At 40.1% G+C, this 13,060-nt stretch overlaps 2 protein-coding genes across 6 annotated transcripts in view; both read left to right on the top strand.

Moving 5' to 3' along the window:
• The first annotated feature begins 4,982 nt into the window (after nt 1-4,982).
• On the top strand, nt 4,983-10,759 carry nsmce4a (NSE4A component of SMC5/6 complex). 3 transcript variants are annotated; one of them, XM_085478061.1, is made up of 11 exons: nt 4,983-5,132; nt 5,744-5,995; nt 6,100-6,180; nt 6,268-6,398; nt 7,293-7,438; nt 8,814-8,913; nt 9,791-9,881; nt 9,973-10,067; nt 10,153-10,201; nt 10,299-10,384; nt 10,496-10,759. In XM_085478061.1, exons 1-11 carry the CDS (start codon nt 5,015-5,017, stop codon nt 10,559-10,561), a joined length of 1,215 nt encoding a protein of 404 aa, XP_085334187.1. In that variant the 5' UTR covers nt 4,983-5,014; the 3' UTR covers nt 10,562-10,759. The 3 variants fall into 3 exon arrangements, with proteins under 3 accessions (XP_085334187.1, XP_085334189.1, XP_085334188.1); XM_085478063.1 differs by having other exon boundaries at nt 5,066-5,132; nt 5,769-5,995; XM_085478062.1 differs by lacking the exon at nt 4,983-5,132 and adding an exon at nt 5,464-5,683 and having other exon boundaries at nt 5,769-5,995.
• Nucleotides 10,760-12,522: 1,763 nt separating this feature from the next.
• Nucleotides 12,523-13,060, top strand: part of tacc2 (transforming, acidic coiled-coil containing protein 2) — a 47,335-nt gene continuing 46,797 nt past the window's right edge. For 2 of the 3 annotated variants that reach the window (XM_085478059.1, XM_085478058.1), the window contains exon 1: nt 12,523-12,924. In XM_085478059.1, the coding sequence (XP_085334185.1) occupies nt 12,814-12,924 (111 nt within the window). In that variant the 5' untranslated portion in view covers nt 12,523-12,813. The remainder of the gene's footprint in view (nt 12,925-13,060) is intronic. The other variant, XM_085478060.1, reaches the window with a different exon arrangement.

The following is a 13,060-nucleotide window of genomic DNA, read 5'->3' as shown; positions in this document are numbered from 1 at the left end:
AGTGTGGTCTGCACTTCCTCTTCTTTGATTGGGTGAAATGAGTTGAAAGTAATTGGATGAGGGAACCATGGGGAGTGCCCTGCATAATTTCAATAAAACGCCGTTTTAAACGCCGTTACAGCTGGCAGAGAACGCCGTAAAAAACGCCGTTCAAAGATGCATAAAAACGGCGTTTTGTGCCGAGTAACGTAAAAAAACGGCGTTTCCGTCTGTCTTTGAACGCCGCTTTTTACGTCACTCGGATGGTGCGTTCAGGGCACCATCCGAGTGGCGGAAAAAGCGGCGTTTGTCGGAACAGAACGCCGCTTTTTTCGGCGTTTTGAATAATTAAACGGCGTTTTTTACGCCATTTCTTAACCAAACGGGTTAGGAAAGTGGCGATTTATGGCTCTAACGGCTTGCCATAGTTTATCTCCCGCTTTGCGCCAGAAAGAGGAAACTAGCAGAGGTCGTGTTAAACAGCAGAAGCGCCTTTAAACCTGATAAGCTGTTGTTAGAATTTATTTAATATTACTTTCTAGTAACAGCTGATGTTTGTTGGAGCCACAGCTTTAAAAGCTGCTGGCCATGATATCGGTTTGGTTATCTGGTGAGAGGGAAACATGAAGATGAAACCAGGAGATGTCCTTACTGAATCATCAGCGCTGAACAGGTGATGGAGAAACAGGTTTACCTTTTAGGTGACATGAATGGGTTGAAGGAAAGCCATGAACTGTTTCTGAGAGACAACTTACACCTTTTCTATGTAGCTGACAGCTGGTAACTGTGCAGGGGCGGGTCTAGCAAAGATTTGCCATGCGGCCAGGTAGAGCATTAACAGGGAAAGGGGGCACAAAGAAATACTTTTCTTTCTTATTCTCATTTAAAATTTCTAGCTTTCAACAAATAATTATTTGAATCTTACAACCAAAGTTTTCATCCGATGTCAAATTTATAGAAATCCATTATTGTACATAGTTAGTTTTTTTCAGGGTCCCAACATAATTTCTTCAGAAGAAAGTACTGTACATGATGCCAGTATTTTCCCACATTTTCTAGATACTGTACTAGTACTTTGTGTAAAATGCCATCGAAAAGTCAGTTAAGTTTTATTCTTTCTCACCTGTCTTTCTGTCTCCTTTCACTTTTAAAAGGTTGCCATGTTAGAAAAAATATTTTGCCCTGCCATGCTGTTTATTGATGTGGTAAATAAATAGTTTATGAAAATATCACTAAATCTGTCATTTATTATTTTTAATATTCAGTAATGGTCATGTCTCACCTCTAGTCTTCTCTGTCTTAATTTCAGGTTTCCACCATATGTTGTAGATAGTTCAGGAAGTTAACTCAACCAAGCAGTCTTTGGGTTTCGGCTAAGTACTGTTTAGAATACCAGAATAGGGAGGATGGTGTAGGTTTAAGTTTATTAGATTGATACATATGTACCAACAAGACAGTGTACATCACTGTCACAACGACGTTTGTTTTCATTCAAAGGCTTTATGGTTTTTCCTATAATACCTGGTGGGCCGGTCTCTAGTCAAAATGCCCGGGCTGATTTTTTGTCCCAGTCCAGCCCTGATGTCTACTCTTGTTGTTCATATTTGTTATAAGACTGTCGAATAGTAGTTAAAACAATAAAGACCTATTGTGCCAGTATCACCATGACTCTTTCTTGTTTGTTCAGAATAACGACTGAACATGGCATTTTAGCGCTACCAAAAAATGATTGTGGCCTATAACCTGTCACTGAAACAATATTTCGGCTTCAAACTTGTTGGATATATTCCAGAAGGGTTACATGTGATATATTATATCCCAAAAACTCTCCAAGAACTGCTGAATAACTTGTTCAGGAACAATAAAACTGATAATATGCAATTTCCAACCTGCCAAAAAGTGATTGCCGCCTATATCTTGTCACTGAAAAAATGTTTCTGCTTCAAAATTGTTGGATATCATCCAGAAGGGTTACACGTGACATATTATATCCCAAACACTCTCCAAGAACTGCTGAATAACTTTTAAAAGAACATTAATACCGATAATATGCCATTTTCAGCCTGCCAAAAAGTGATTGTGGACTATATCTTGTCACTGAAACAATATTTCTGCATCAAACTTGTTGGGTATCATCCAAAAGGGTTACATGTGACACATTATATCTCAAACAATCTCTAAGGACTGTTCAATAACTATTAAAGGACCATTAATACCCATAATATGCCATTTTCGACTTGCCAAAAAGTGACTGTGGACTATAACTTGTCACTGAAATACTATTTCTGCTTCAAACTTGGTGCATGTCATTCAGAAGGGTCATTGTTACGCCCCAGTCTAGGGGTACAGGGATGCAACATAGGTTTGGAAAATTGCCCCGCCCTGGTCCCCAAAACCATACACAGAGGGAAAACCAATCTCTTAGTGAATGGTGGTTTATTTTTCTACACTGCAAAAATGAAGCTCCGGGGTGAACAAAGGCCAAAATAACAAACAAAACAAGCTAAGTCAGGAGGAGGTGCTATCTAAACCCTATGTGAAATCAAACATCAAACAAAAGACAAGCGCTACACCTAACTCCCTAACTGAAATAAACAGGAGAAAACAGTGCAAGGAAAACAATAAGGCAGCTCACCCCTTCTGTTCCAGTGCTATTTACAATGTGCTATTTACAATGAAAACTAATGTACACACTATATACAGAACTCAGAAGGTCGCACAAATGTCTCAGGTTTTGGAGGCCAGGGTCAGGTCTGCTGCTGCTCCTGTCAGTGGCTGCCCCAGGACAACTGCTGGTGAGGGATTTTGAATGCGACCCATGATCGGCAGACCAATCGGCAGCCGTCTGCTCATCCACTCAGGGACCTGCAAAGACTTAAAGGCACAGACAAAGAAAACAACCACCAAAACAACCACCAAAACAGATTATGGCCAGGGCCATAACAGTCATATGTCAAATATTACATCTCAAACAGTCCCTCAGAACTGCTAAATTACCATTAAGGGAACAATAAAACTGATAATATGCAATTTTCAACCTGCCAAAAAGTGATTGTGGACTATAACTTGTCACTGAAACAATATTTCTGCTTCAAACTTGTTGGATATCATCCAGAAGGGTTACATGTGACATATTATATCCCAAACACTCTCCAAGAACTGCTGAATAACTTTTAAAAGAACATTAATACCGATAATATGTCATTTTCAACCTGTGCATAAAAAGTCAAATTTCAAAAATGTTGTAATTCAAAAATAATACAAAAAAAGGATTAGGAACACCAAGTAATAGGAAAGACAAAACAACGGTAATAAAAATGTCATTCCAATACAGCACTTATTAATTGAAACGAAAACCAAAAACAAATAACAATTACATCCAATTAAAGAAGAAACCACCAGTTAAAATAAACTAACAAATAGACCAGAAACAGGGGGTACAGCGGAAGCTCAACACCAGTAAACCATGGAACAACATATATATTAATTCTTTGCATACAGTAACTATGCTAACATGTTAGGAAACACAAAATAATTGAATAATCCTACAAACAAATTGCAATCAAAGCTGAACTCTAATGTTGTGAACAACACAGAAACACACACAGCAACACGAACATAAATTAATGAATTAATAAACAAATAAACAACCAATAAATATTATAGGAGACAACGATACAAAACAAGAAACATTTCAAAAACATTGAAAAATTGACAGCGACCCTAACTTTCTGACCAGCATGCTTCACAAACAAATGGGGTTTTTTTTGGTCTTGCGGGGCTTCTTGGCACAGCCCCTGTGGTACCACCGTGGGTAAATCTTGCAGCCAGTATGAATTAGACAAAACAAGGTAACACGAGTATTTTGTTAAAAGTGTTATACAAATAAGTATGTAAATAACAATCTTGCAAAATACTAAATCCCTTTGAGGCAATAATAATTTTAGGTTACTTTACAAAAGTAAAAAGAAAAAAGTTTATTTTGTGACCCAGAAAGAGTAATATTTCAAACTCCGCCACTCTGTGTTCCTCCGCCACTGCCTCGTTTGAGTTTTTGGACGAAATGGATTCTGGGATATTGCATTTCGTCATTTCGAGCTGATTGCAGACCAGAACAGGCAATCAGATTTGTCCTTTTTTGTGCTCCTTTATGTCATCTGCACTTGTCTGTTTGTGACGTCTGCACTGTGCCGTGTTTTTGTTATTCAATAAATGCATTCCAAAAAAACAACAACAAAAAAAAAAAAAAACAGGCAATCAGATTTTTTTTGCATCCAAGTCTGTGATTGGCTGGTTTTGTGGCACAAATATAACGGTGTACAGAAAGAGTTGAGCGTGCACAGGCAGAAATGTTGAGAGCGCAAGCAACACAATGTGAGCAAGCACAAGTGCAAAAACTGAGCGACAGGGGCTGCTATTGTGTGTGTGTTTAGATAATAGCAAACACTGAAATACATTTTTTGCACGCAGCAATGAATTTAATTCTCTCAAATTTACCTTTTCTTCGCTCAAAATAAATTTCTCCTCAAAATGCAACACTTGCACCTGCATTTTTTTTTTTTACGTGCGCTCAGAATAGTGGCACAAAAATAACGCCATAGAAAGGAAGGGGCAGTGTATGTACAACATTCAAAGGAAAGGAGAAATAAGGAGGTGGTCATATCGAGAATAGGATTTGGACATACTGGTGTGAACACTACACTTTGATAAGGAAAGATAAAACAGGGAAATGTGACAACTGTGGAGAAGACGAAACGATAGAACATGTCATCTTACACTGTCAGAAGTGCAGGTGGAGAGATGATAACTGACCCAAAATCTCAGTAAGATAAAAATGAAACTAGATCTTATTTATTTACTGCAAAAGGACTCTAGAAGTAAAGGTTATCAGGCCTTATTCCAGTTTTTAAAAGAGGGTAAATTGTTTGGGAGGATTTTAGTTGTTGTTTTGTTGTTGTTGTTTTTTTGTTTTGTTTTGGGGGTTTTTTTGGGGGGGGACGTTCCAGTTCACACTTCATACCAGTTGGTGGCGGTAATGCGCCATTCAGTTGTTTACCAACCGTCAATAAAATTTAGAAGAAGAAGAAGTCTAGACTTTCATGACGATTTCGCTGACACCCAATTGGCGCTCCTTGTGTCCGTTTGCCTCACAGGTACGTTGAAGCAATTATAATAAAAAAAAAAACTGCGCACGGGTGGATTTGTGACACTCACAACAGGCTGTGTATTTGCTTTTAACCAAGACGTTATTTGGCCGTGACAGTCAAACGTCCAACAGTTGAGCTAAGCGGCTATTGCTTTTGCTAGCTAACGTCGGCTAACGTTGAACACCAAAGATGTACACGAGTAACGCGAGATATATAACTTTGCAGGACTTCCGCGTTCGCGTATGCAGGCATGAGAGGGTTCTGTTTTGTTAACTGACCTGTTAAAGCTAACATGACATAGTAGTCTTTTTCAAAAAGCAACTGTATGGTAAGATTTGCTAATCCGCATTTTATATTATATTTGGGCTGGGTTTACCACATGTAAGCACTAGCGTATGCGGATTTTTATCTTGATTTTTTATGTGTCTTTGGCTAAACTTTGAGAAAAACGGTGTGGCTACGTTAGGTATATGTACCAATAAAACATCGAGCATCTTGACAACCGAAGCCGTAAACAGACCGTTTCTGTACCCTGTCTCCAAGACTTGTTTTAGAAGGTAATAATTAGTCCTGTTCATCGATAGAAACGCGCTTTGTTTATGTTTGATTTCCGTCAGCCTGCTTCCCTTTCACAAAACACAGCCGAACTAGTGCGAGAGTGAAGATGAAGAGATCCAAAGGCGGTGGTGACGAGGAAGCTCCCCGGCATAATGGCTCAGCGGGCCGAAGGAAAGCAGACCAGCAGCAAAGTGACGGGGACGAGGGTGGCAGTGACATCGGCCCAGCCGACCTGCAAGACGACGACAATGACCAGGGCCTGAGGAGAGAAATAAGGAGCAAATACAGAGACCTCATCAGCTCAGTACAACGTGAGTGACTACAGGCCAGCAGGTTTGGGGATGGCCAAAGTTGTTGATTTGTATGTATTACAAACAAATCCTTGATGTGCTTTTCTTCTTGTTTTGTTTTTCAGAGAACAGGGAAGATATGCTGAGCCCTTCAAACAACAAACTAACAGAGGTTTTAGAGGAAGCAAACAAACTTTTTAAAGATGGTAGGTCTGATACATGTAAATGAATAACACATGCCAGTAGATCAATCCTTTATACTTTACATTTTTTTGGTTGGGTTTTGGTGGCAGTTCGACAAGCGAGAGAAGCAGCCCTGGATGCACAGCTCCTTGTTGTGGCTACAGACCTGGGGAAGGAGAAAGCCAGCCAGCTGTTCTCCGAGGGAACCGCTTTCGATCCCACTGCTTTTGCTGAGCATCTCGTGAGTATGATTACTGTATCATGTCTGTCCTTCAGTCACCTTGCACGAGTGGTCCATACAGACCTTGCAGTTTTGTACAGTTGCAGTATTTCTGTCTGGATTTGTAACTCGAGCTGCACATGCTTTTCTTTTACCTTAAGTTATGTATGGTTAAAAAAAGGCAAGGAGGGCAAAACAAAGCTGACAGGAGTTTGTTTAGTGGACTCATATGATGGCCAGACAAACCCCAGTAATCATGAATTGTTAAATATCTGTCTGTAGGGCTGTGTGATATGATTGAAATATATCAGATGATGAAATGAAAACATCTATCGTTTCATATTATACGCTATCATTTGTTTTGTGGTATCACAAAATACACTGTTTATGGCAATATTTTCTTAATTGTTTGGATGGTCATTGTGTGGATGCAGGCACAGAGAATACCAGCAGAAAGAGTATGGAGAGAGTTTACGGATGAGAAGCAAAAAAATAAACCTTAGACTCAAACATTAGAACAGGCTTTTACCCGCCACACGGCTTGTAAGAAATACAAAGGAAATGGTGGCCGTTACAACTTGTATCTAAAAATATATAGTTTAATGTACTGCCCAAACACTTGACTCCAACTGAAAAGTGAAAACACTTCACACAAGTCGAGTTGCTTGAGATTCACAGAATTTACAGAAAATGGTGGATGAGAAATGTCTTATATTGGGATATGAGTCATATGGCACAGCCCTATGTTTCTTTATGATAACGCGGTAGCTATAGCAGCTTTGTACTAGTTTTTTTCCTGCTCATTTAAGTGAGTTATACAGACACAAATACTAATAAATGTAGGAAAATGTGCGATTTTAACACAACTTCCAAAGCATCACATACTGCAGTGGTCATGTCTATGTTTCTCTACAGTTGTCTTTCATGGGTCTGAACCGACTAGAAGATGATGAAGACGAGCAGCAGAACACCGCTAATGGCTACCTGCCACAGGACGCCTGGCACCGATTGGCCAGGAGAGCAGAGTGCTGCTTTAGGACAGCACCCTCTTTCCACTACATGTGAGTGATTTAGCAAGTCTGTTTACTAGCTGGGACTGCAGTGCCAGGATCTTTGCCTGCCAACTAAAAATAGACTGATGTTCTGTGAAGAAGCAAATTAATAACACAGAAATTTTCTTTCGACAAGCGCACGTGGTCTTCTGCCAGTCCATAAAAGTAGAATAAGTGGTTCCAGATTTGCTGCCAGCAATCAAAGCGTCCTTGAACAGCTCTTTGTCGTTTCCTAAAAACCTTCCTTTCTCTTATTTTTTTTTTTCTCTTCCACCGTTTGCTCCTCCTGTCTCATGGAGTGCAAATAACAAGTGCTTGAGTGATGCCAGGTTGTGTCGTTTGCTGTCATAGCCTGGGTATACTCAACTTTGTACTTTTGTCTCAAATGGCAAAACAAGTTTGTTGTTTCTACCTTTAACAGGAGGAGATTTCTTGCATATTTTACAAAGTATTTTGTGGTGTTGGAATTTCTTGGCTGTTGTTTATGCAGTCTGGGATTGTGTCATTGTTGTGCCTGCTGGGAAATGTAAACACATGACACTGTTGTACCACTCACATCAGGTTGCGACACTTTTATATCGCATAAAAATTTATGCTGGTATATTATGGATGGTATGATGTGGCACCAAAATTATACTGCAGCAGGGTAATGCTTACTCAGTCATACTCTGGCTTTTGCAGTCATGTGATGCTATTTTGAGAATTTGATGCTGTACGATGACGTGAATAAGGTCCCAGTCGCACAGTCAGCAACCCCCTGGCAACCAGCAGTCGTGATGGAGAGAGATGTGTATTTCCTGACCAGCTGGTGAATGGTTGCTGCCCGTCACATGGTGAAATTGGACACAAAGAGGTCTGCTGTTCTGCACAAATATCCTTCTTTTAATTGTTTTTCACTGGCAGATTGCTCCAGCTGCCTGTAGATTGCATGCAGGAAGCTTTTCTGTAGACACTTGCCAGCAACTCTCCGAGTGGTCATTTTTTTACTACCGCGATGGAGTTAGTTGGTGAGTGTTTGCAGACAAGTTGGTGTCTTCCATGGAAACTACAAAGCAATCTGCAGGACTAAAATGATCACAAGGAGGCTTTTGGTGTGGCACCCTCTTTATGGCTGATTCAACCTACCACTCACCAATCAGTCAGGGAAGACACATTTTTCCCTCCCTGGTGGCGGTGTCATGTCCAATATGGTGGACAACTCTCAACAATGTGAGCAAAATGTCATCAACGCAACCTCACCTGTGGATTTTACATATGAGAAGTTCTAAACAGAAGGCGCATTGTCAAATTATGGCATAAGATGGAATAACACAGTGGTTTTATGTGGATACGTTTTCTGATTTTCGGTTTTTTTTTTATTTCTCATCCCTCTGGTTCTTTGCAGGATGGGCTCGTTCTATGCAGAACCACCTCCCCCAAAACAAAGGATAGAACGGCAAAGAAAAGCACCCAGCAAAGAAGCCAAAAGGATAATGCCTACTCAGGTAACTGAAATGACACTTCCATGGCTGCTGTTACCTACATGTAGTTTAAGATAAATGTAGTAGCCACCCCGTCCCTGTTTCCATTTTCCACACATACACAAAGTTTCGCCACATTATCCACCACAATGTTGGTATTTGGACCAAATGATCCCTGTGAATCTTCTTCTGTTGATTTGGAACCCCTGGAAGTTTATTTTAAAGCTATTATTAGTGATCTTGATTTGAAGTTGGACAGTGATGTTAAATTAGACGGTAAATCAGAGCGGTCGTTAAGTCTAGTTTTCATCATTTAAGGCGATTGGCAACAGTCAATTTTTTTTTCTTTCTAGGCAGCACTTTGAAACAGTGATCCATGCTTTTATTTCATCCCATCTGGATTACTGCAACTCTCTTTATGTGGGAGTCAGTGAGTCGCTACTCTTGCGCCTGCAGCTGGTTCAAAATGCGGCTGCACGAATGTTAACAGGAACTTGTAAAACAGAGCATATAACCCCTCTCCTGGCCTTACTTACTGGCTGATCGTATATTTTAAAGTTCAACTTTAATCTTTTCACAATCTTACCCCACCGTACCTCTCTGAGCTTCTTCACCCCTACACACTCTCAAGTCAGCTGACCAGCTGCTCCTGGAAGTACTGAGATCCACAAGGAATGTTAGGGGGACAGGGCCTTTTCTGTCGCTGCTTTAAATTATGGAATAACTTTCCCTTACATGTTAGAGAGGCCCCTTCACTGTAATCTTCATCTTTCAGTGCATATCTTGACTTTTTATTATCTAATTGTATTTCTTACAAATGAAATCAACAGATTTTTAAATTTATTTTTTTAATTTTGTGGACCTATCCCACTTATTCGGTGTGTCATTAAATGTCTTTTAGCTGAAGAAAATGGAAGAGTCGCAACAAGAAGCGACAGAAAAAGAAGTGGAAAGGATTCTGGGGTACCTGAAGAGTTATTACCAAGATGATCGTGAGTTTGAAGTCGACCTCAGAGACATTGCACGGCTGTGTAAACTATTAGTTGCTCACGTGTACTTTTTTCCCCTCTCCTTCTATCACAGCAACCTCACCAATATCATATTACGAGTTCGTCATTGACCCCAGCTCCTTTTCCCGGACAGTGGAGAACATCTTTCACACTTCTTTTCTGATCAGAGTATGGAATTTACTAAAGATTTAAAGTGAACTCCAGTGCCTCCTGGTGACCATAAATAGGCATGACAGTTTCATTTGTGTTTCAGGATGGACTGGCAAGAATGTATCTTGATGAGGAGAAATTGCCATGTATAGGTGAGATGATGTGACACTTGTACTGTTCTGACTGGGGGATAGCATAGAAAATCCCTTGAGGTAAATAATGAAATAAAACAATGTTTTCATGTTTCAGCTCCTGTAGAGGAGGGGGAGGTGGAAGCCGGAGGTTCCACCAGCCGTAAACAGTGTATCCTCTCTATCAGCCCAAAGATATGGAAGGTTAGCAGGTTTTGGCCTGAAGTGCACATTAATTAAAAGCACGGTAGCTACAATCAAGATTTTGTTTTGTGCCTGTGATATTAATTGTAAAGTTTGCTTTGTCCTTCTCAGGAGCTCATAGATGCCTTCGACATCAAAGATTCAATTATTCGGCCTCCAAACACACAGAATGACTGACAGACTACACCATCTTCCCCACTGAAAAACCTAAACATTGTTCTTAAACGTTTTACTTAATAAAATTCAAGTGATGTGTTACAGTTTTATCAGTTGAGGTCAATGTATAATAATCGTTCTATTGCACATTTGTTTATTTTTTACTGTGTTTTAAGTTTGAATAATAAAAAAGAAATGAATAAAAGTTTTTTAAAATTATTTTATTGCAACTCTTGAATATTGATACACAAAAGCCTTAACATAATATGCTTCTGATAATCTGAGCTTTGACATAACACATTGGTAGAAATGAAGGTTCCATGACTGGCAATGATCAAACCGGATATTAGCACAAACATCTCACACTAACTCGCCATGGTGGTGGAAGATTTTTATTTCGGCTTGGTTAGCAGACACATGGCTTGGGTACCTTGGATTTACTCAGTTGACCTTGAACTTCATTGTGAGGTCATCTGTACAACAGTTAAGATTTAACCAACATGGGTAATGTAACAGGACAATGATCCCAAGCAAGCAGCAAGTATGCAACAGAAAGGCTGTAAAAGAGAAGAATGGAAGTGTGGCAATGATCGAGTCAAAGTCCAGACCTCAAGCTGACTGAAATGCTGTGGCGAGACCTTAAAAAAAGCAGTGCAAATGCCTGCAAACCTCAATAAAGTGAAGCAACATAAAGACAAATGGGCTAAAGTTGTTCCATAACAATGTGAAAGACTGATGAAGTCACATAGATAGTGATTGCTTTAAGTTGCTGCTGACAGCAGTTCTACTTGCAGCTAATTTATTTTTCACAGAACTGTATATCGTTAGTGCAAGAAAGTTTGCAGTAAGGATTGTTTTGATATTTTGTTCATATCCCATAATTTCCTATGACGGATTAGTCTGTCCATGACATAGGAGTCTTAAGTCTTGCGCGAATCAAGGGAAAGGGAAAGTCAGGTTTCTTTTTACACTGGTTTTCTTCATGTAAACCTACTATGAAGCGTGATCACTGGAGTGCCGGTTTCTGCAGCTGGTCTGATCCCTGGACCATGTCAGAATCTTTTATCTGCCTGTATTTATGATGCATGGTTGTCTCAACTGGAAATTTTGTGAGTTGCTCATTTTTAAGGAGCCAAAATGTTATCTTAGTGATATTAGACTGCATACTGATGTTTTGGCCAACCTACCCTTACATATTTTTTAACCTTAGAGGTTCTATATCACTTCACAGTGTATTTATACACATACTCACGCACAAGCAGCCATTCAAAGCCCTGGCCTGGCACCGGGAACAATTTAGGCTTCAGTATGTCCAAGACCAGTCTGTTTTTTGCTTGTTTGTATAATTAGATTCCTTACAGTGGAAAGTCATGCTACATTAGACACAACCCAGGCCAAAACAGGCCAGACACAATGCTTTTCTATTGATCCTCCAAGTTTGGAGAGGAGGTTTTCATCACAGAAGAGACCACTCCCTTCAGGAGAAGAATGATTCATCATAGGATAAAGGTGATATCTCAAAACAACTTTGTAGAATCTGCCTTTATGCCTCTTTCTAAGGAGAAAAGGGACCCAAATAATGCCTGCAAAATACCTCCAGAAGCATAACAGGGAGCAGCCTCTGACCTCCTCTCTGTAGATGTCAGGAACTCATCAGGTATAGATATATCCCTGTTACTATGCTACAAAAATGTAACAAAAAGGTTGAGTTAAACAATAAACAGCTAAATCGATAAACAGCTAAAAGATAAAAGTTCTTTATTCTGTTTTGCTATTGGGTTTCTTTGTTATTCCATATTGGCTGAGTGAATATCAGTATGATCGAATTCATTTGGCTGAATGCACTGATACTATCAAACATACCCATCATGATGATGTACCAGCATCATCTTGGTTCTTTTAAAGAGACAGGCACACTTCGTGCTGCCTCCCATCTCTTCCTCTCTCCCACTCTGAGCTTTTTTCTCTCCAAAGCAGTGCTTCAGTCTGCTCACCCTGTGCACTGATGTAGAGTGAGGCTGCATTAAGACTGGAAAGAGTGGCTCCCTTTTTTCACTCTGATTTGATTTAGGTTGGACTCCTTATGTAATGTAGATTTTATATAACAATGGCTTGAAAATATATGTCAGAGGGACACCATGGGCAATGCAATGCAGAGCGTTTATTAGTCGTTGAGGGACACACTCACACAGACACAGAGGCGTGCACACCCTCACTCTGTAGCTCCTGCAGAGATCTTCCTGCTTTGGCAATGCTGAGTCTGACTAACAACGATGCAGTTCTGCAGAAAGGTGCTTTGCCAGCCGTGTAGTGCCAGAGTCACTTCACCAGAGGAGGACATGGAATACAAGATGGGGAGCTGCATCGGAATCCCACACGGCAAGGTAAACAGAGGAGAGGTGTAAAACTGTGGGGCTGTCAGAGACTGGCTGCAGCATTGCATCCATGTCTGTGGGACTGAGCAGGGGATAGCATGGGAGAAGAACCATAGCAGGTTTTACTGGTCAAGTGCTGAGTCTT

Source organism: Copadichromis virginalis, linkage group LG13 (genome assembly GCF_057382275.1).
Source record: "Copadichromis virginalis isolate Kocher_CV1m ecotype Utaka linkage group LG13, C_Virginalis_male_GT1.1, whole genome shotgun sequence".
Lineage (NCBI taxonomy): Eukaryota > Metazoa > Chordata > Actinopteri > Cichliformes > Cichlidae > Copadichromis > Copadichromis virginalis.
This window is presented reverse-complemented; position numbering and strand designations above follow the sequence as displayed.

What these genes read in the sequence shown, in the direction of transcription:
- nsmce4a (XM_085478061.1), top strand. Translation starts at nt 5,015, where the DNA reads ATGCGCCATTCAGTTGTTTACCAACCGTCAATAAAATTTAGAAGAAGA. An exon ending in AAACAAACTTTTTAAAGATG is followed by an intron (nt 6,181 to 6,267) that starts GTAGGTCTGATA and finishes TTTTGGTGGCAG; the next exon opens with TTCGACAAGCGAGAGAAGCA. An exon ending in TCAGCCCAAAGATATGGAAG is followed by an intron (nt 10,385 to 10,495) that starts GTTAGCAGGTTT and finishes TGTCCTTCTCAG; the next exon opens with GAGCTCATAGATGCCTTCGA.